This window comes from Silurus meridionalis, chromosome 9 (assembly GCF_014805685.1).
Source record: "Silurus meridionalis isolate SWU-2019-XX chromosome 9, ASM1480568v1, whole genome shotgun sequence".
In the NCBI taxonomy this organism is placed as follows: domain Eukaryota; kingdom Metazoa; phylum Chordata; class Actinopteri; order Siluriformes; family Siluridae; genus Silurus; species Silurus meridionalis.
In genome coordinates, this window is record NC_060892.1 from 5,201,857 (window position 1) to 5,225,145 (window position 23,289).

The 23,289-nt window shown below is 38.1% G+C and overlaps 2 protein-coding genes and 1 non-coding gene across 3 annotated transcripts in view; 2 read left to right on the forward strand and 1 right to left on the reverse strand.

Moving 5' to 3' along the window:
• The first annotated feature begins 4,337 nt into the window (after positions 1-4,337).
• On the forward strand, positions 4,338-11,886 carry LOC124391426 (lipoprotein lipase). Its single transcript, XM_046857991.1, has 10 exons — positions 4,338-4,486; positions 5,923-6,116; positions 6,207-6,386; positions 8,902-9,013; positions 9,091-9,324; positions 9,535-9,777; positions 10,200-10,320; positions 10,424-10,621; positions 10,887-10,982; positions 11,079-11,886. Exons 1-10 carry the CDS (start codon positions 4,402-4,404, stop codon positions 11,098-11,100), a joined length of 1,485 nt encoding a protein of 494 aa, XP_046713947.1. The 5' UTR covers positions 4,338-4,401; the 3' UTR covers positions 11,101-11,886.
• Positions 7,746-7,817, forward strand: trnak-uuu. Its single transcript has one exon. It is a non-coding gene; the product is annotated as a tRNA-Lys (tRNA).
• Positions 11,887-12,147: 261 nt separating the features above from the next.
• si:ch1073-396h14.1 (disintegrin and metalloproteinase domain-containing protein 10) overlaps positions 12,148-23,289 on the reverse strand; it is a 37,132-nt gene continuing 25,990 nt past the window's right edge. Inside the window, exons 10-16 of the mRNA XM_046857990.1 lie at positions 20,581-20,744; positions 17,897-18,068; positions 16,727-16,871; positions 16,318-16,501; positions 15,922-16,021; positions 14,460-14,680; positions 12,148-13,749 (exon numbers count right to left, since the gene is read on the reverse strand). Of these exons, the coding sequence (XP_046713946.1) occupies positions 13,633-13,749; positions 14,460-14,680; positions 15,922-16,021; positions 16,318-16,501; positions 16,727-16,871; positions 17,897-18,068; positions 20,581-20,744 (1,103 nt within the window). The 3' untranslated portion in view covers positions 12,148-13,632. The remainder of the gene's footprint in view (positions 13,750-14,459; positions 14,681-15,921; positions 16,022-16,317; positions 16,502-16,726; positions 16,872-17,896; positions 18,069-20,580; positions 20,745-23,289) is intronic.

A 23,289-nucleotide genomic window follows, 5' to 3' on the forward strand; every position in this document is an offset into this window, starting at 1 on the left:
ATGATTGGCTTGTGTCAATGTGATTGATATGAGAGAGAGAAAAGGCCACAGATGGCATTGGCACAGGAACAGGGTCACCCAATATTGCTTTACTTAGAACAGTGGTCCCCAACCCCTGGGCCAATTGGTACCGGGCCGCACAGAAAGAATACATAACTTACATTATTTCCGTTTTATTTATTATATGATTCTGAACGATGTTTTATTTTGGACAATTACCGGATTCTCTCAGCCACATCTGTCTATGACTCACTCTTGATGCATGTCATGATGCCTCGGTCACATGTCTTACCTCCATCCGCTACCTTCTTAAAGGGGCTCCGGCCGCTAACACATAATACATTACTGCTAAATTGAAACCCCCAAGCTCACAAAATGAACAAAAAAACAACAAAGTGGATTCACGTTTATTATTATATTTAGAAAATATCCGTTTTCATGCCGGTCGTATCATTTTATTTTGTTGCATTTATCCGCCACACCTTAAAGACCGGTCCGTGAAAATATTGTCCGACATTAATCCGGTCCGTGGCACAAAAAAAGGTTGGGGACCACTGACTTAGAACAGGCATTTTATAACATGATTACATTTTACACAGCTACTCATTAGCAAACAATTTGCTGCAAGTCCTTTGTCCCTCAAAAGTCTTTGCTTGGCTTTTTATGCCCTCATATAGAGCATGTAGCATTATGTTTTCACAGGTGACACCCTTTCCTTCATCCTCAAAACAAAGTCTTATGGCACTACAGTATGCATCTGTTATTATGGCTTCATCTGACACCAATATCCTGACTTTCAGAGAGGATTTGTTTGCCTAAAAACCTCCTGTTTTGTATTTCAAGCCTGCAGATCAGGATGCATTACTTCTGTACTTGTAAGCCTGTTAAGCTCACATGCACCTCGGGTCAAGAAGGATCGCTTCTCTGGCTTTTGAAGTGTCTAATATATTGTCCACTTCAGGTCACGTTACTGATCCAGGCTTCTGAAGGAGTGTGCATGACATCACAGGTCATGTGAAGAGCAAACAAAAGCACTTTCCAGACTGTTCTTCGAAGCTCAAAGAGCTCCCTCTATGATTTTATCAGAGGCTAGATTTGACTCCTTTACTGGTTTTTGATGGATTATATTTAAAGGTTCAATAGTGGAGAATTTGAGATTTATATATATATAAAATAAACCAGGGGTCACCGGCCTTTTTGAAACTGAGAGCTACTTCTTGGGTACCATTAATGTGAAGGGCTACCAGTTTGATACACACAGTTTTCAGTTTGATCTTAAACAACTAATTTCATTTACATCTGGGGTCCCCAACCACCGGGCCATGGACCAGTCCTGGGCCATTGATCATTTAGTACCAGGCCACACAGGACGTATAAAAACCTTTCAATATTCATTTTATTTCCATTTTCACATATTTTGAAAATTGACCACTTTCCCGCATTTGTTTCAGGTCCCATTTTTTTTCTATGCATCTATCAATTTAGCTCCTACTGATTCTGCATTATGGTCAGTTGAGTCATATTTTCATTATATATGTAATAATTAAATTAATGATTAAAATCATATAGTATGTATAAAATTTGTATAATATAATATGCACATTGTGTTTAGTAATGTGCGTGACCCCCACCCACCATCCCATTGAAACATTTAGCATGAAACTGCTCCATGTTGCAAAAAACGTTTGGGGATGGCCGATTTACATGTATAATGTGATAATTTACATTTACAATTTACAAAAAATGTAGGTTTGCTGTGTTTTTGTACATTTCTAAGATGACATGAGATGCTAATGCTAACATGCTAATGAATCCTAAAAGGGCTCTAGAAAGAGTAAGCATGGTTAGGCTTACAGGATCATGCTTTGTCCCCTTTTTCTTTCTGGACCTGCTTGATTTACCCTGATGCTCCACATCTGAATGTTCTCTGAGTTCTCTCTGAATGGAGCTGAGGAGGAAGGTTCAACATGAACACCCTAAAGAAACATAAGGATACTATGGAGGGTTAAACTCAAGAACCATGATGATGGATTTGTATTGTAATTAATGTAAACCATCTACTACAGTGGCTTAGGGCTGCAATTGCGATGAACATTTTTCGTCCATCAGTGAACAGGTTATAACCTTAAATTGTATATTTATAAATTTATGAATGCAACTGAATAATGTAAAGAAGCAGAGTCAGTGTTACTACCCCTAAGCAATTCTTTGTTTAAGAGAATGACACTTTATATTTTTTCTGTTTATACAGTAGGCGTATGTAGTAGTTAATGTTATGTATTGTCCATGAAATTAGTTATTAGTTCCTATTATTGTGTTGATTTTAGCAGGTATTAACTGTCACACTCTTAATTCCTTATGATGTAATAAAAAAAAGGAGTTTGTTATGCAACTGTAAAGTGTCAACTCCTCTATCTTGAAGACTTTCCTGTCAGAAAACATGTTGTTACTGGCATGACAGCATAACAAATAAGAGAAAATGTTGCAAAAGGACATACAATACAATATAATACATATTTGAACTACGGAGATACAATATAAGAAACCTATTTTCAAAAATGTCTTTAAATGCAAAAACTTTATAGTTTTTGTAATCTACCCATTGTTATTTTTCTAATAGATTCCTTTATCCTTGATATTTTCTTGGATCATTTACATTTTTCAATAAAGTGTTGTGTATGAAGTGGGTAGCATTGCTTAATCTCTTCTCCGGGATCCCTGATATGATCCTCACTCAACTGTCTGTGGACTTTCTGTACATGTTTACTCCACATTTCAGGGGGTTTCTGACAGGCACTCTGAACTACTATATCTTTAGCAATGAGTTAGCATGCGAACTATCCCACAAGTCTTTATTCTGCAACTGCACGATGCACCTTACATTGTCATAATCACTGTTTTTTGGTCTGTTTTCCTTATTACCTGTTGTACATAATACCTCCTTTTGCACATCGAATGATATTTGCACTATTTTTTTATATACCACATTATTGTTTTTATTTTCTCATGTCTTCTCTTACTCTATTTTTTTCTTATTCTTTATATTTAATATTTATAGACCTTCTACTTATTGCGCCATTCCTGAGCGGCTGTTTGGGTTTTCATTTCCCTGCAAGTTGTATTCTGTTGGTGACGAATGAAAATCTTGAATCTCGAACTGTGTACATAGTGCTCTGCAGTGGACTGCATTATTCTTGTACAGTGTTTAGCTCACCTCATATCCAGTGTTCCTGGGAAAGACACATTTGAAGTTGTGGTGGCTCAGTGAATGAGGCTTTGGAGTGCTATTGAGATAGACAGGGGTTCAAGCAACAGCCAACCTGCCAGTGTGTTAACTCTTTTTTTGCTCCAGGAAGACTGTGTCATGGCTGGCCCTGTGCTCTGACCCCAACTTGTTAACAACGGCATAAAGAATTTTATTGGGCTGAATGAGTGTTTTACATGTATGTTCTTTTTAATACTGATGGATGTATGCAGCCAGCCAGGGAGTAAGAATGGGAGCTTTGAGGATGGATTTGGACTGTAGTTAATGTGAACAGTCTGCTACACTGTCTCAGGACTACAGTTTGCTTCTGATCACCATCACTCTACCCCGCAACATCGTTTATCTGTTATAAATGGACATTCGGTGCAACCCAGATGAGGATGGGTTCCCTCTTGAGTCTAGTTCCACTCAAGGTTTCTTCCTTATGCCATCTCGGGGAGTTTTTCCTTGCCGCAGTCACCACTGTCTTGCTCATCAGGGACAAACTTACACTTATAAAGAACATCTATTTCATTTTTGTTCACCATTTTATCTGTGTAAAGCTGCTTTGAGACAATGTCCATTGTTTAAAAGCGCTATACGAATAAAAATTAATTGAATTGAATTGAATTAGAGGATGAATCTGGTGGTCACTGGTATCTCAGGAGCAACTATAAAGAAAGAAGATAGAGATAGAGAGTGTGTGTGTGTGTGTGAGAGAGAGAGAGAGAGAGAGAGAGAGAGAGAGAGAGAGAGAGAGAGAGAGAGAGAGAGAGAAACAAGGATTATTAGGTATGCTCTCTATTAAACAATAGTTTAAAGACAGTCAGGGTCCAAGTAACAACTTGACATGAGGCATCTCTGGGATTAGATCTTAGATCTTTTACCCCAAGAATATCAGTGGAATAAATTCAGAATCCAACACAAAGATTTGAAAATAAAGCAGATATATTGCAGTTGGGAAACAGAATCACACCCAAAGCAAGCTGACCTGGGATCAGCAGAAAAATGTGTTTAGGCCACGCCCAGCACATGTACCGCAGCCAATAGGATGCAGGAGCCCGCAGGTGGCTGTCAAGTCATTACTCCGGTTTGTAGACTGCTGTCTTCATTTCCTTCCGTCTCACGTTTCCTTCGGGCTCGCGCGTTCTCAAGGAATGGACATTCACTCATTCAGATGTCTCTTCTGTGCGCTGTCCCTGGCAGCTCTGGAGGGGTTCTCCTGCAGTCTCACTGTCCACGGTAAGTGCACTGTTTCTACAACTCCATGTGCATAGTTCATTATAGTTCTTATAACAGTCACGTGGTTCTTATAGCTCCATTCATTGAATATCATAAATGTGCATTTTCTGCCTTTTTTGCACATAATCTTTAATTTTACAATACTGAAGTCCACATAGTGCTCATGCAAATAGAATTTTCAGGTTTTGCACCATCAATAAACCTGTATCTAATCCATATCCATATAAAGGTAACTTCATAAGACATTAATAAACCTGTATCCAAAGGTAACATTATAGATACTTGTGTTATAGATACTTGTGTTATAGATAATTGTGTTATAGCTGAGATCTGGATAATCCCTTTCATTTCATGTAAAAAGTCAATTCTGATCACATATAGAGGATATAAATTAGTAACTGTAACATAATATAATGTCAGGGACTCCCTTAATACACATCAGGGACTCCTGAGGGTCAAGATGCTTCAGTTTGAAAACCAGGACTCTAACCAGTCCATCACCATTTTACTGTCCTGAGAATGTCCTGATCAAACTCAGAAACACTGAATCATAATTTATAAGGGTTTGGGTATTTTTAGTGTCTGCTCCAGCTGTTTGAAATGGACAGAAATAACATACTGGGATTGTAATGTTACATACTACAATCGTGATTTGCTTTGCAAGATGTTCAGCCTGTAAACCCATAAAGCCTATGGTGAAGTCTTGATCGAACTTATTATTATTATTATTATTAGTATGCACAAATTCACAAACAGAAACTGCTTCATCATGCATATTGTGTTCCTTGGACCAGTTGTACATTTCTATACGCCGCTTCAGTGCATACAAAATGAAAATCATTGCTCTTATTTTTCTTCTAACATTCCCATCGACAATGTGCAAACCCAGATCAAGATCAACTGAGATATGTGCTCTTTTTTTTGGAGTACCTCCATGCAAAACATGTTTTTACCTGAGAAGATTTCAAGTCTGGCAAGAGACATGCATTTTTCCCGCATTAAGTTATTCAGTTGTATTATTATGTGCATTTTACTGCTATCATGTTAAATGCATGCAACCTGTGTTTGCATGCAATCTATGTATGAAAATCTAGGAAACATGGAAGTCTTAGTGAAAATGGAATTGGATCCAGACTATGGCCTATAGTTGTACTTTTTTATTGTTTGCTACTTCTAAAGTTCATTCATTCATTCATTTCTTCAAGTGTCTCATCCTGGTCATTATGTTCTCAGTCACACTTTAAGGCAAATCCAGAGTCTGCACTGGCACGTTTTGTGAGGTGAGAAGCAACCTGCATGGGGAGAAGATTAAAGGCTAAAGATTTAGCTCAAAAACCGTGAAGTAGCCAATGCTACCCTATAACTTGTTATCTGAAAGATAAGCCCTCAGCATTCCAACATTTTTATGACACATTTTTTTTCCTATTCTTTCGCAGATAACTTTTTGAAGCCCCTGGACAGTCTGATTATATCAAGAGAGGTTGGTGAGGCCCATTCTAAGTTTTCTCTAAGGAAACCCACGTTGCCTGATGATGACATCTGTTACATTGTAACAGGCAAACCCGAAACCTTGCACTACTGCAATTTCAACAGTACTGCCAAAACGTTTCTGGTGATACATGGATGGACGGTAATTTCTCTTAAATCTTTTTTAATGTAAAACCTTCGCTCAAACTTGTTGTAAGCTGTTGTAAGTGATGTGCAATCTTGAAACTGCTAGGTCAGTGGTTTGTTTGAGAGCTGGGTGGCCAAACTGGTAGCTGCGCTGTATGACCGAGAGAAAGATGCCAATGTGGTAGTGGTGGACTGGCTGGACAAAGCACATGATCACTATGGTGTGGCAGCCCATAATACTCAAGAGGTGGGGCAAGAGGTTGGTCTCTTCATCGATTGGATAGAGGTATGTTTTCATACAGTGCTCAGTATGCTCTCCAAACACTCATACACATTTATATGTACATGTGAGATGGGCATGGAGCCCACATAGAACCCAAATAGACAAGAAACCTATGTTTAGAAATAAGATATAAGATTGGAAATAAATGTGAGAGGTTTACGACAGAAGCGGTACCAACTGTATGCAGTACTGTAAGTGTTTTGTGGTTTATTGAGGGTACATTGAAATTGTATTGAGAAAATCCTTAAATAGGACATAAAAAGTACATTGAGAGTACATATTAAACATTGAAAAGATGTTAAGGATATGTTAAGCATGCACATGGGGTAGCTTTCAGCTTTGGGGGACCTTGTAGAGACTTGCAAATTAAGAACACATGATACCATTTGGACATGGAAGTCACTCCCCTTACCCTCAGCTAGAACACATGTCACATGACTCTCAGTCACCAGACCAAACACAAACTTTATGGTCAAAATCTATATCCTACAAGGAACTTGTAAGCACAAAATAACACAAAAACCCACACACAACACACACAAAGGGAGGCACATCCATCCTTTAAATAGCCTGGACTTTCATTCAGCTTTTGCTGGCTTTCATTAAGTATGTCCATGTGACATTTCTGAGCTGTTTACCTTCCCAATCTAGTTGTTTTGATCTTTGTTGTTTCTGGAAAGTTCTCACTCTGTCTCCTTTTTGCACCTGATTTACGATTTCTAAAGGGGAACCATAAAACACCATAACACATATGCTCCAACTGTGACTAAAAGAATCTAGCTTCTTAAAGCATATTTTGTAGAGATTGATCCAGGCATTAAATTTGATGTTTCTGGCTTGTCATCTGTCACTTTGGAGTGGTTTTGGCAAAAGAAAACTAGCTTTTATGGATGGCCTGTTGATATGGTCACTTCCCATTAAATTAAAAAAACAAATCAGTTATTTCTCAGATCTGCCAAGCTTTATCTACCAGATTAACAGCAGTTAAATCTAAATATTACAGATTCAATTCTAAATCTTTCACTTCATTGTTCATTTTGTAGCCTCACTGTACTTAAGTCTTTCCTTTGAACTCTTTGTCAATTGTCTTACCTACAGTACTTCATAGTTACCAAAACCATGTTGTATGACTTGTTTTGTGTGTGTTTGAATGAGGGGGAGGGGATTGGAGGCCGTCTTGTATTGTTATTTTGATTTACTTAAATTTAATTGCATTTAAAATTGTACCTGTTCATTAAACATTTAACATTTAACAAGATGCAATCCGATGACCCCATTGTAACTTGAAAATATCGTAACAAGTATAATAATTTAACCAATTACAGTACATCATTTAGCAAAACAGAGTAAGTTACTGTAGGTTCCCTGGTGGTCTAGTGGTTAGGATGCGGCGCTTTTACCGCTGCGGCCCGGGTTAGATCCCCGGTCAGGGAACCAACCCCAGCCATTAGGGTTGCACAAGCCTTAGTGCTGGTCCTAAGCCCAGATGAATGGGGGGTTGCGTTAGGAAGGGCATCCAGCGTAAAAACATGTGCCATATCAAATATGCGGATGATCTGCTGTGGCGACCCCTAATGGGAGAAGCCGAAAAAAAGCTTTTTAGAATGAGTTATCGTTCCCTATTGTAAAAACTATGCAGATTATGTATGCATGTGGCAGCGGGCGCATGGAAGAGGGCCAGATCACTAATGGAGGGCGGAGCCTGCCGCGCAAATCTTAATACATTTTTGCGATTTTGTTGTACTGCTATTGTCATTGTAAGATCGAAAAATCTTAAGTTGAACCATCATAACTATGGGACCATCTGTATTAAAAAAAGACTACAGTCAATAAAAAAGACACAGTTTTTCCTTCCTGTCAATGTTATGATTGCTCGAGAGATGCAAATGCAGGTTTAGACAGATTTAGGATGTAGGAGTGGTTAACAAAATAGGTGAAAATCAAAAGTAAAACACTATACAAAAGCTTGGTCAATGATGGAGGCAAAAGCAGCTGAACATATGCTCTGCAGCTTCAAAAGAATGAAAGTCGTTTAAAACTGTGAATGTGAGTGAGTGTGTAATAGGAAACAGATGTGACTAATCAGCATGAAGGAGATTGTAAACATGCAATTGTGTGTTGGGAGTTGGGGTCCAGGACGTTTGAAGGCCTTATTGCTTAATGGGAAATAAAGTTTGAATGTGGAAGTGACCCAAGACTTTCTATACATTTTTCCGTTTTCCACAGTCGGTCTTGTTTTCCATTGTTAGATCTGTGGTTTCTTTGCGAAGAAGTTCTATTAGCCAACCAGGCGAGAATATTCATAGGGCAATATAGAAGAATAATATAATTCAGAAGTTCAGAAGTGTAGTCTCCTAACATAAAAATAAGATTTTATGAAGCTAGTGCAATAATTTTAGTTATAATTAGCAAGCAGTGCAATTGTCTGTTTGAAATATTGTTGCACCACCAAGACGTATGCAAATGAAGTATGATGATGTCTGCTTTTTGTTAAATATGACTATATTACTTAAACAAGGAGGCGACCAATATACCACTGGAGAAGATTCATCTAATTGGCTACAGCCTTGGTGCCCATGTTGCTGGAATCGCAGGCAGCCATGCCAGCAACAAAGTTGGAAGAATTACAGGTAGGTGTTTTTACACTAAGACCTACTTTATGCTATATAATATGTGATACAGAAGATGATGTTTGAGTCTTTTGCAGGTCTTGATCCAGCAGGACCAGATTTTGAAGGAGTCCATGCTCATCGTCGGCTCTCTCCTGATGATGCCCATTTTGTGGACGTTCTTCACACCTTCTCAGGAGGAACCCTGGGCCTTAGCATTGGTATTGAACAGCCACTTGGCCATGTGGACATCTACCCCAATGGAGGAAGCTTCCAGCCTGGCTGCAACCTGCGAGGAGCCCTTGAGAACATGGCATATTATGGGTTGCTTGGTAAGAATTTTAAATATGATGAGGCCTTTATTCTCACCTAGCTCAGTGAACAGAGCATGGCTTTTATACATGTTAGGCCCAGTGAAGGGGGTGTGGCTTCTGGGCGTATAGCATGCACTACATCCACATATTAGGTTCCAACATAATTATTATAATTCTATACATTTCTGTGTGGCTCCTTAGTCTGTACTTTATCCAATTTCTCTCCAGCAATGAGTGATGCCATCAAGTGTGAACATGAACGATCAATCCACCTGTTTATTGACTCCCTCCTAAATGGAGCAGAGGCCAGTAAAGCCTACAGCTGTGGAAGCAGCACCATGTTCGAACGTGGGGTGTGTCTCAGGTGCCCGAAGAACCATTGTAATAATGTGGGCTATGATGCCAAGAGGGTTCACAAAGCCCGCAGCGTGAAAATGTTCACCAAAACCCGTGCTTCAATGCCTTTTAAAGGTCAGTAGCTATGATACTATGATAACGTTGCCTTCACTTACTATTGTTGAAAAACATGTTAATATATATATTTTTTATTCTTACGAGTACCACTTACATTTGTAATCACTAATTAGGATATAGACTTACATGATTACATCTAGAACTTCTGGTTACATTATGTTGATTTGCATGTTAGCTGGAAAAAGAAGATGCTAGTCAAGAAGGAATGCATTGGACCAAGATTCTTTTAAATATTATGAGTTTGCAAGCGGGAAATAATGCAAGTTTTTTTGTAATTCCAAACAGAATCCAGATTGGAAAGTTGCCAACTAGCTAGAAAGTTCCATTCAGAATCTATATGAAACAAGTGTAGCTTAATACGGCTTAGCGAGAACCAGTTTGTTGACTCATGGTGGTTATGGTTATGTTTCTCTGCACAGTGCATCATTATCAGCTGAAGATTCACTTCACTTCACAGATGAATCATCCTGAGGCGAACCCAATAATAACCGCTTCCCTTTACGGCAGCAACGGTGATGCAAAAGATCTCTATCTCAACGTGTAAGTCACTTCTACTATCAGCCACTGAATCGTTTTCATGCAGATATGCTGCTTAGCCGTAACTGCATGTTAGTGAGCATTCAGTACGTTCTTTCTTAATCAGAAACAGAAAAATCAGCACCGACACCACCCATTCCTTCCTCTTGGTAACGGAGGTGAATATCGGTGAATTACTTCTGCTGAAATTAAAGCTGGAGCGCTCTTCCTCACTGCTCGACATGACGTGGCCCTGGTGGAACAGTGACACCCCTGAACTTCAAGTCCAGAAAATTAGCATTTGGATTGGGGAGACGCAAAAAAGGTATGCTTGCTAAATTATAGAAACATATCACTATTCCAGTACACTGTTTACAATACACTGGAATATTTTTATTGTCTAACACATCTGAGGGTCATGTTGATTAGTTTGATTTGATTTGACCTTCACATTGTTTGTTTAACGCCAGTTACCTTTCAACAGCATTCCCCTGATAATCGTGTAGGACGAAGCAGCTCAGTTCTGTCCTAATAGGTTTGTGGATGGATTTTTCTAAAATATTAAACTTTGCTTTTTTTTTTTTTATCAGGATGGTATTTTGTTCAAAGGATCTCCACAAAACAAATCTACATCATGAGGTGATTTTTGTGAAATGCAAAAATAATGGGAGAAGATCATTTATAAGGTAAGCTGACTGCCAGTAACTCAAAGACAACCGGATTTTACTTAATCAAAGTGCTCATGGAAATCTTTCTTTCTTTTTTTCTTTCAAACTCTACAGGCAGAAATATAGAGGCCAATGAGAAGATAAAATGTCACCCACAGAGATGAAGCACTGTTAATGAGAATGATTATTTATTGTGATCCTATTTATTTCTCTGAATTTGTATTTGGCCTTAATGTTGTGTGCATATTTTATATGCTTGTATTGTAATACTGTAATATTTTGTTTTGTTTTTTGTGGGTTTGGGGGGGAGTGGGGGGGGTTACAAGCACTTACATTTTAACTCATGGCTGTCTGATGCATTCATATACATTTTTGTGCTGGAGATTTCAGAAGGTCCAAAGACTTGTCTTTTGCATATTCAACCACTGTGATCCTGAACATAGCACTCAGAGAAACTTAATCTCATCCTGAAATTTGCCAGAGTTGATAAACCAAATATATCAGAGCATTGAACTAAACAGTGAGTCAGTCAGGATCAGATACTAGATTAAGTTGGATATTATATTAAATTAATTATCTATTATATTGAGTAGGATTAGTTATGGTAAATTGGATTATATTAGACATTCTATATATATCTATTGGGATACATTTGATTAATTATTAGATTCGATATTAGTTTATATTAGATATGTTTAATCTGATAATAAATCTGATACTAGATTATAAACTGGTTTGCCTACATAAAATGATTAGATTAGGTTAGGTACTTCTAAACAGAAGGTCTTATTCTTCTTGCGGCTGCTCCCATTAGGGGGTCGCCACAGCGAATCATCAGCTTCTGAACAGAAGGTCATGAGTTCATATCCCACCACATGAACTTCTTTAGCAATTTGAGCTACAGGAGTTCGTCTGTTGGATTGGACCACACAGACCAGCCTTCACTCCCCATGGGCATCAATAAACCTTGGCCGCCCATGACCCCGTCACTGGTTCACCACTGTTTCTTCCTTGGAGCACTTTTGATAGATACTGAACACTGGAGTCCAGGAACATCCACAAGAGCTGCAGTTTTGGAGATGCTCAGACTCAGTCGTCCAGCCATCACAATTTAGCCCTCGTCAAACTCGCTCAAATCCTTACGCTTTCCTGGTTTTCTTACTTCTAACACATCAACTTTGAGGACAAAATGTTCACTTGCTGCCTAATAAATCCCACCCACTAACAGGTGCCATGATGAAGAGATAATCAGTGTTCTTCACTACACTGCACATAATGTTATAATGTCATAGTATATACACTGACCAGGTATAACATTAACACTAGTGACAGTACATTACTGTAAAAAAATCACTGAAATATTGTCTATTATATAAAATTTTCCAACAAAAGGTTCTGAAGGAAATGTTTTAAACAAAAATTTATTGAATTGTAAAAAATTCTGAAACAGAAACTTCTGTAAACATTTTTAATATTGTTTTCTTTTAAATTGTGCAATAAAAGATTTTCTTTAATAAAAAATGTGTCCAAGTGAATAACAATAAATAATGAACTCAAAATAATATACAAATCAATTAATAAGAACAAACAGCTACTGAAATAAAGAGAATGAAAGGTTCACAGTTCGGAATATCACAGAAAACACTTAGTAAATTGAAATGATGTGTTTAAAAACACTTCCTCAGCTCATTAGCTACCTAGCTGTGGTACACTACACCTGGCATTTTAATCTCACACATTTCAAAAGTTATATATCATTGTGAATTTTATTCTAACGCTCCTTATAGATTATTTTTAAACACTTTGCCTTTACCTTGGTGTACAAAATGTACTATATATATATAAATCTGCCTTGGTTACTTAGCCAGGCTGCAGTTGTGTAGCGCTACCTAGTTTTATCCACCGGTTAAACCCTGCTTTGACAGAAAAAGATAAAGATATGTATAGATATATATTTGTAATCATATCTATTGCTGAAAAATTAAAGGATTGGAAAGTGAAAGTAGTTAGAGACAGGGTTACTGCACTGCTTCAGCTCAGTGCTCTGTTTTTAATATGCAAGTGGTACATTAGGTAGTTGAAGTAGTAGCTCAGTTGTTAAAATGTTGGATTTGATCATTAGTTTTTGTTATAATCCCAGGAACACCAATCTGCCTCTGCTGGGCCCTTGAGCAAGTCCCTAACCCTAATAAATGAGACAGTTGTAAGTAGCTCTGGATACGGCAATTTTATATCAGTGCTGTTGAATTCTGATTGGTCAGAAGTTGTTGATTACTTTTCTGTACTACTTTTTGCCAATCACAGCTTCATATAAATGCATGGATGCTTGTTCTAATATGTTATTGTTTCTATAGGAATAACACATTGTTGGAAATATACACACTTTACATGTGTGCAATTGATTTGTGGGGGGATGCCTCGAGTCTTAGTGCCATGTCAGCTGTTAGAGTAGCTAACTTGAATTCTTGATAAAATGGTTAGCTTGCTTTCAAGATGCACATACAGAAAGTAGAAACACTAAAAATGAAATGTGAGCTGCTTACGTAGACTAAATGCAGCCAAGACGTAGTGAAAGTTACAGAGATTTTAAAAAAGAATTTGTATACAAATATGTAACAGCACTAGGCCTGTATTCGCGTTTGCATTGAATGACATATTTCCATCTCAGTTAAAGTGTCGTCTCTTCTTTCTCGACACTCTCCAATGTGTGTCCGAACAGACAGACAGTGCCGGCCATTACAGCCGAAACTCCCAGGATGCCCAGCAGGATCGCCCACCAGTGGGCCTGTCAAACAGCACAGTGGGAACATATTCATATAGAACAAGGATGATTGGCTAACCTTGATGACAACAATACAACTGCCAATTATTTTAAAAATATCTGTGCTTCCTTTTTTAAAGCTAATGTATGTATGTGTATATATTACAAAAAAATCCATTTTGTGTATTTCTTGTGTAAAACTTAAAAAACTATTGGAACCAGGACACAATTGTAAGTGGGTTAAATGTATTACATTTCCATGAATAGTTTGAGCATGAATCAATATTCTTTTCTGTAAATACTCTATGTGGACACATTTTCTTATTATTGCTTCAACTTATGTTGGTAACAGTAGAAACAGTTAATATTTAGTGTATATCATTATACGCATTTCTTTTATTTACTTTAGACTTACTAGTTTACAAAAACTGGCTTTAAACTTTAAACTGTGGCGCTTGCAAAATAAAATGTTTCCAGTCCAAAATGATCGCCTGCACAATGTCCAGCTACATTGTGTCCTCTGTTTTTTTAGAGAACACTGAGTCCTGTTATCTCTAAAACCACAACAGAACATACTGAATGTGGTTTGGGACGAAATAAATATTAATTTCGAGAATAAATAACTCAAAGCAGAACAAATGTGTCTTAATGGATCCACTACTTCTTCAAATTGTAAACATTGTAATACATTGTATGAATGTGTATAAGAAACTGTGGACTGAACGAAGTCAAACCTTTATCCAGTCGGCCATGTCATCGAACTCTCGCAGGTTCAGGAAGGAGTTTTTTAGTCTGGCGATGGGGCCGTCTGCATCCAGTATACGACATGTCTGAAAGTGATCGCAATAGCCCTGGTTTTTGGAGCACGGCGATCCAGGCACCAACGCCACCCTCTGTCCTTTAAAGTACATTAAAAGCACCGAGGAAGTGGTACTTGCGCATGTTTTGGGGTTTCCTAAATCACAAAATGTGGATTGATTAGTTAAGACATTAAGATTGTTATTAACAATCAAAAGTAAATGTACTTGTTGTACTGAAGTAGGACATCCTACAGGATACTCATATCAGTGTTAAAAATAGTCAAACCCAAAATACACCTTTATACAAACACCTTCTTTATCCATACTGTATGTATCACCTACATTCTTGATTGATCAGTTCAATATACACTATGGCGACTAATGTTTGTGGACAACTGACCATAAGCTACATATGTGCTTTTTTGAACATCCCATTCCACATTTAGTCCACAAGACCTCCACTCTTCTGGGAAGATGTGCCATTAGATTTTGGTGTATGTTTGTGGAGTTTTGGGCTCATTCAACAACAAAGGTGTTCAGTAGGGTTGAGGTCAGAGCTCTATATCGCTCATGAGCTTCCACTCCAACCAATGTAAAGCATATCTTCATGGAGCTTTGTTCACATCAGCACTGTTTTGCTGGAACAGGTTTGGGTCTTCTAGTTCAAATAAAGGGAAAATGTCATGCTACCAAATCCAAATCCATCTTATATAATTGTGTGCCTCCAACTTTGTGGTAACAGTTTGGGGAAGGAACACATTATGACTGGTGAGGTCATGTGTCCCAATTTTTTTTCCATATAGTGTCCTTAGTTTTACTATTGAATATTTGTGTCTGTATGAATGTAGGTGTATTAATATTATTAATATGATACCCATAATTGTGTGAGAAATCTATATAAAAAACGTTCTTTCGGCTTCTCCCATTAGGGGTCGCCACAGCAGATCATCCGCATGTTTGATTAGGCACATGTTTTTATGCTGGATGCCCTTCCTAATGCAACCCTCCCCATTTATCCGGGCTTGGGACCGGCACTAAGAGTGGCTGGGGTGGGTTCCCTGACCGGGGATTGAACCCGGGCCGCAGCGGTGAGAGCGTCGCATCCAAACCACTAGACCACCAGGGACCTTTAGTGTGGAAAATCTATATGCAGATAATAAACACGCTCTATTTTCCTGTGAGCTGTATATAGATACATGAGCTCATTAAAAACTGTTAATCGCAAAACTTATACAGAAATTCTACTTTGAGCTATAAAGTCATGTTTTATCATCTAATGTCATATCCTCGATCATCTACTAGACATGAGCCATTTGCGAGAGGACAGTAACTTTTCAACAACAACAACAAAACAAATGCTGATGTTTATAAAGATGATTAAAAATACTGTGTTTACCTCTCTGCTGGCAGCACAAGTGACATTTGTCTTTCTTGTTCTCGCCCAGGCAGTCACATTGCTCCAGGCCATGTAGCACACACAGGGAGCCTGAACATTCCTGTGCCACACATTGCACACAAAAACAACAATATAAAATCACGAAAATCCTTTCCATTAATCTGAAGAGCTCCTTATAATATAATTTCTATTCCTACCACTCAGATCTTTTTCCCTATTTGAGAGTCATGGGTTTAAAATTCACTCTTTATTCCAGGCCCATATTTCTCACATGAAGCCAAAATAATTACTTTGCTCGGGATATTGGTGGACATAATATTTAAGGACATGTTGTGTATTATAAAGCCAATAAAGTCTGGACACACTCTTTGAGATGTGAGATAATGTTGTACCCACCCCACTAAGACAAACCCGTGTGCCCAGACTGCACACTGTCATATTTGGCTTGGCAGCAGGTTGAGGACATGTGGCAGAGGTTCCCGTACACACACTTCTCATCCGACACTCAGAGTCCTTCTCACACAGCAGTCCATGGGTTTTAAAGTCACAAGTTGAGCTGCAGCACAAACCCTGACTAGGACTGAGGGATAAAAAGACACAACCGAGAAACAGATGAATAAATAAATCTTTGTTTAAATGAGAGTCACAAACACTTCTCAAGCATAATTATACTTATTCCATTCTAATATTTCTCTTACATTCATACCAAACTAACTATAGCCATCAGGGTTCAATTAACAAACAATCTAAAAGAAATGCTTAATGAAGATTATGTGTGGATCGAGCAGTGAGACCGAATACCAGCCTGCATTGTTTGTTGGGTTTTAGCCGACACTGAATTCCTATTGGTTCCCTGGAACTGTAGCAACACGGATCACTTGCGTTGAGTCCTACATCACATTCCTCTCCTTTCTCCAAAATACGGTTCCCACAGATCGGCTGATCGCTGACTGAAGGATTACCACACACACACACACACACACACACACACACACACACAACAGCAAATCAGGAAACACAAATAAAAACACGATAACAAATTCAGGAACACATCAGAATTAATTCAGAAGCAGAAAGATGTCGAATGCTTGTTTACGGGTTGGACTTTGCCTATTAGTATTGCAAAAAGGTTATCATTGAAAATAATTTTTAATGTGATGTTAGAGTGTTATTAAACTGCTCAGCATCTCCTCCCTTTTTTAGAATTGTTTTACTATTACCAAATTTGTGGTCACGTTTCCCAATTTGCTGTCATCTTTCCCTGTTTGCTGTCATTTGTCCAGGTTTGCTGTTACGGTTCCCAATCTGCTGTCACATTTCCCAGTTTGCTGTCACATTTCCCAGTTTGCTGTCACATTTCCCAATTTGCTGTTATGCTTACAAATTTACTGTCATGTTTCCTGTTTGCTGTCATGATTCCAAATTTTCTGTCACTTTTACAAATCTGCTGTCACCTTTCCCAATTTGCTGTAATGTTTCTCAACTTGCTTTGAGGTTTTTTAATTTGCTGCAATGCTTCTGAATTTGCTGTTGTGCTTTTGGTTTTGTTGTGTAATTTTGCTCTGTCTTATTTTTTTCCCTGTTTGCTGTCATTTGTCCCGGTTTGCTGTTATGGTTCCCAATTTGCTGTCATGTTTCCCAATTTGCTTTCAGGTTTTTGAACTTGCTGCTATGCTTCTGAATTTGCTGTTGTGCTTTTGGTTTTGTTGTGTAATTTGCTCTGTCTTATTTATTTATTTTTTCCCCCTACAACTTACAAACTGTAACCTGAGACATGTTCAGACAATTAATCTTGGTTGAGATACAAATGAGGTTTGAGTCATTGTCTAATCGTGTATAACGATCTATAACGAGTTGAATCAAGTGTAGGTAGTTTACCATACACAGAAATATGCAGCGATGTGGCCCTCCAGGTGTACAAGAGCCCATCCCTGATCTAGCAACTTCTTCTGACATGTTGCGTTTGATGTCTCACCTACAAAGCACCTGTCCTTCTTGAGCTTGAGCAAACGGCTCATGTGCCGGAGGCTGCACGGCGAGAAGCGGTCAGTGTTCTCTTTAACCTCGTTCGCAGCGTGTGGGAACATCAGGAAGTATCCTTTCCCTTCAGTGACTCCCAGATCACCACAATCCGAGCCTTCGTCATGCTAACATGCAAACAAAGTGTGATTGGGTGTGAAATGAGTCTTCAAACACTTCCGATAATATCAGGAATCAAAGGTTTATATAATATACTTGTTCTAATATATGTTTTATAGATTAACTTACACAATATAAATGCTTTTTAAAACATAATTAAGAAATATTTATTTTACAGCACCGAATGGCAAGGACATATTTCCTGAAAGGGGTGTAACAATTGGCTGTGTAGTCGTTCATATATTTGGTTCATGTATTAGCTATAGGGACATTTTCAGGATAGACATCTCTGTATTTAGCACACACACACACACACACACACACACACACACACACTTGCACAGCTGCACTTTATTAGGTTACCTCAAAATTAAGTCATACTGTTTTGCCTCCCTGAAAGCAACTGCTGCAACATACACTATATAAACAAACTATTGGGACATAAGACTTTTCCAGCCATATGTGTTTTTTCTCCAAAGTCTTACCACAAAATTGTAGGCATACAATTGTATAGGGTGTCTAGATGTGGTAGCATCAATTATTTATTTTTTTCATGTCTGGTTATGCATCAGTTATGCACACCATACAACTACTGACAGTATATTCAAATATACATAGTATATAAATATATTCATTTATACAGACTCTGAGACCCTGACAAGAAAAGATAGAATGGAGAAAGAAGCTATAGAATAAATCAAATGTTTGAACAGCACTGGTGTAGATGACATAGGAACAGTAAAAAAGTGTTTTCATAGCTGGAGGAAAGGTCACATCACTGAGCAGCGGAGACGCAAAGAGCACATGACAAAGCACCCAAATTATATTTACCCACAGTCCTTTTTTTTCAACACTTCAAAAGCCCCAGACATGGAGCCCGATTTATTTATTTTTTTCCCATCAATTTCCAAAAATTTTGTATCAAAGTGTTTGTGTTTGTCTGCTCAAAATCAGCTCCAACTACTGAGGACCAAACAATAGAGAATGAATACTTCTAATAAATAAGCAACAACGATATGATGCTTATTAAGATAAAGTCAGCAGAAAATGAATCCTGTCTCATTCTGCTCTTTGGACCTGTCTGATTTATCCTGATGCCCTACTTTATCCTGATGCCCTAAATGAAATTAGTTCTTTTCTATTCAGGAAATCGATCTCTGCAGCTGAGCATGTTCTCCAAGCATGTTTTCCTTTCCACATTCACCACTGGCTCACTCATTAGGGACACTGAACTGAAATAAAAAATTTGTCTTCTATATTTTGAACTCAACTGTTGACTGTTCTGTTCTCAAACATTGCATAGAAGACTTTATGGTCTCTAAGTCTCTATGGTTCTTAAAGTGAGCGTCCATGAGACAAAGAGATATTTAGAATAAATAGTTTAAAAGTTCCAAATCTCAATAAATAAAAAAATAACTCTGTTGTCTAGCTTATTTTGTAATAATTGAAATAAAATCTGTGGAAACATTAAATAGTATTTAATCTTCTTCTTCTTCTTTTCGGCTGCTCCCATTAGGGGTCGCCACAGCAGATCATCCGTCTCCATACCCCCCTGTCCTCTACATCTGCCTCTTTCAACCCAACTACCTGCATGTCTTCCCTCACCACATACATAAACCTCCTCCTTGGTCTTCCTCTTTTCCTCCTTCCTGGTGGCTCCATCCTCAGCATTCTTCTACCGATATACCCCATGTCCCTCCTCTGCACATGTCCAAACTATCTCAATTTCACCTCCCTTATCTTGTCTCCAAAACGTCCCACATGCGCTGTCCCTCTAATAAACTCATTTCTAATCCTGTCCATCGTCACCACGCCCGATGAAAACCTCAACATCTTCAGCTCTGCTACCTCCAGCTCCACCTCCTGTCTTTTACTTAATGCCACTGTCTCTAAACCATACAACATCGCAGGTCTCACCACAGTCCTATAAACTTTCCCTTTCACTCTCGCAGATACTCTTCTATCACAAATCACTTCTGCTATCACTCTTCTCCACCCACTCCACCCTGCCTGCACTCTTTTCTTCACTTCTCTAACACACTCGCCATTACTTTGCACTGTTGACCACAGGTACCAGAACTCCTCCACCTTCTCCACCTCTTCTCCCTGCAAACACACCACTCCACTGCCCTCCCTCTCATTTATGCACATGTACTCTGTCTTACTCCAACTGAATTAAATAGTATTTAATAAATAGAATAATGAAATTAATTTTTATTTGTATAAAGCTTTTAACAGTTCACATTGTCTCAAAGCAGCTTTACAGAGATAAAGCGGTTATAAAGTTGTATGAGAGTGTAGACGTGTGATCCCTATACATTTGTTAATTATAATTTTAGAATAAAGTTTATCCCTAATGAGCAAGTCAGTGGCGATGGTGGTGAGGAAAAACTCCCTGAGATGGCATGAGGAAGATACCTTGAGAGAAAACACTCAAATAGTAGCACATACATTTTAAACATAAGCTTATTGAATGTGTGAAAAGCATGGCTGCACAAAGTGAGAAATCACTGGACTTACAGGAGCTCCGACACTGTGGCCAAGCTCATGAGCGAAGGTCAACTGGACGAACTTGGGTAGAAGGTAACGTCCGAAGTTCATAAGCGTGATCAGACCGGTGTTCAGGCTGGATGTCTGACCATCCTTAGTGTGCACAGGTTTGGAACAGATCCCACCCCAATTATCTACAGAGAACATAGAAGAAGAAAGGATGTATGAAGCTGCTCTTTTTCTCTTTATTTTATTTCTTTGCAAAACATTTTTGTGCAATACAGTTGGAGAATTGGGACTCTCCAGCCAGCCAAGAAGCAAATCACTACACAGGTCCAAGAAGAACTGTGAAGTAAACCAATTTAGCATTTCTTCTCTCACAAGCATTTCTTATGTACTTGAAATAATACAGAATAAATAAAGCCATCCAAAATTCCACCACAGATCACTAACAGATGGTATTTTGGGATTTTTACACATCACCATTCAGTGACGTCATCTCTCCTAAAAGGGCCTGGATGGGGTTGATGTGAGCCTCAATGGTCTAATGTGTAATTAATTCCAGACCTTACCATGTTATACCTCCCTAAGATGAAACACAGCTATTGATCTGTTTTTACGATAATGAATACTAACGCTACGCTGATCTACACGTGCTAAGGGTCTGAAATTCTGCAATTGTGGGATTACTTCTGTTATTTTTCAGAATTGAGCCAGCTAATCAAAGCAGCCAATCCGGGTTGCCAGGTATTCGTGACCCTCGGTTTTCCCCACAATGCTGTGATTATATCCTAACCCACCGAGAACAACTTCAACCCCAACTTACATAATACAATTTTGAATAAAAGTGTTTTTATTGTAGTTTACAGTTTACAGTCTGACAGACATTATTCTTTCTGTAGTAACAGCTCTGTCGAGGTAAACCTTTTAATCCACATTATTAAGCTTGTATTTTAATCATTTTTAATCATCATTTTAATCATCATTTAGAGTGTATTAAATCCAATATATTAAGTATAGAACTTATGAGATACCATAAGTTTAACATAACTAGATTAATCAAACTTATATTTGAATCAAACTCATTTAACCTATTTACTCCAAGTAAAAATTTAACTGATACCAACACATAAAGTAGGATAGGGCTTGACTGATGGGCTGTGAATGTGTCAATAAAAATAAAACAACCATATCAGGTAGATTTATTGGGGAAAAAGAACATGTAGGTCTTAGAAACTGAAGGAGACATGGGAGAGCAATCAAGTTAAGAAGAAGGTATGGAAGGATAATACACAGGAGTAAAAGTTGGAGATTGGGGAAGTTTGAGAATAATCAGTAGGAGACCAGTAGGAAGAATAGGGAGAAGATGTGGGATGTGGAGAGAGAGAAAGGAGAATTGATGCAGATGAACGAAGGTCTTCCAGATCTTTAGTATCGGTATGTGTCTCATGGTGGAAAACAGCAGGGAGGTTAGGCGAGGTCTGTGTGCCCATATCACGTGTCATGTAGAACAGTTAGAGTAAAGAGATGCTAAATGAATTGTGCAACCTCAGTTGCTGGGGAGAGGAGTAGAAATTAGTGATAATGTCTTCGGAGAATGCTCCCAAGAGCTCCTAAGAGATCCGGAACGTCTGCGAGAAGAAGCTGGATAGAAGGAGCCGATAAAGAGAGTGTAAAGGACATCACAAGAACTAGACATAAGATTAATATGCAGGTGGTTAAATCAAAAAAGGAACAAGATAAGCAAATATTATCTCTCAAGGCAACATAACCTGCACTCAAGGCCCACAGGACTCAATCAGCTCTAAGGCATATATAACTTAAAGTACTAACATGAATAAGTAGAACAATAGTTAAACATATATAAACATTTAATCAAAGTAGAAGGATATCAGCTTGACAATATAAACAGCAATAAAAATTAGAATAAAAGCAGAAACTTACACATTGCAGGTGCAGGAGAGAAAAAAGATGGAAAATGATTGTTCACGCACGGAGGATGAGGGGGGTATAAATATGAGAATATGGAGAAACTATGTGGGCTTGATCAGCTTGATTGTGATTGAGTGACCACCTTCTATGAGCTCATTGGAATGTGACTGCAATAAAGAAGTTTTGCTTTTCCTCATTAGAGACTGAAGATCCTTCATTGGTTTTTGAGGTCTATTTTATTTTATTCTAGAATCATTGCTTTAATTATTAAGAGTGTTACATAGGGAATTAACTACAACAGAGATTCCACCCGTGATGTGTCTGCTCAGAGAAGGATTCTGAGTTCCAACAGCTCACACAGACAACTGGACAATCCACATAAACAAATAAGAATGTGTGTAATTGGAAGTATTCTGAGATTTTCTCAGAATTTTCTCATGTCCAATTGTAATTATTGGAAATATTGATATTGATATAACTAATTATCGGACACTTCATCGGTCTGATCAAGGAATACAACACATTGAAATATGGTGTTTTTGGAAAATCCTCAACCACAGCCAGTAGTATTTTATTTTGTACATATTTAAATGCTTTAAAACATATGAAGAGTGTTTTATTTCTACTTTTTTTCACATGCTGATTACATGGTAATTATGCATGAGTAAAAGCTCAGCCAGCAACATGTATAAATTTGCCTTGCAAATAATTGGTACAGTCCAGCTATTGAAAATCAACTTAGTATTCAAAAGCATTGGGGGCCTCACAACCAGACTGTTTCCTCCCCAAAAGCTATCACACAAAGAG

Bases quoted from the DNA above. Each gene is read 5' to 3' on its own strand.
- LOC124391426 (XM_046857991.1), top strand. From the start codon at position 4,402: ATGGACATTCACTCATTCAGATGTCTCTTCTGTGCGCTGTCCCTGGCA. The intron at 4,487-5,922 runs GTAAGTGCACTG...ATTCTTTCGCAG, and splicing joins CTGCAGTCTCACTGTCCACG to ATAACTTTTTGAAGCCCCTG. The intron at 10,321-10,423 runs GTAAGTCACTTC...TTTCTTAATCAG, and splicing joins AAAGATCTCTATCTCAACGT to AAACAGAAAAATCAGCACCG.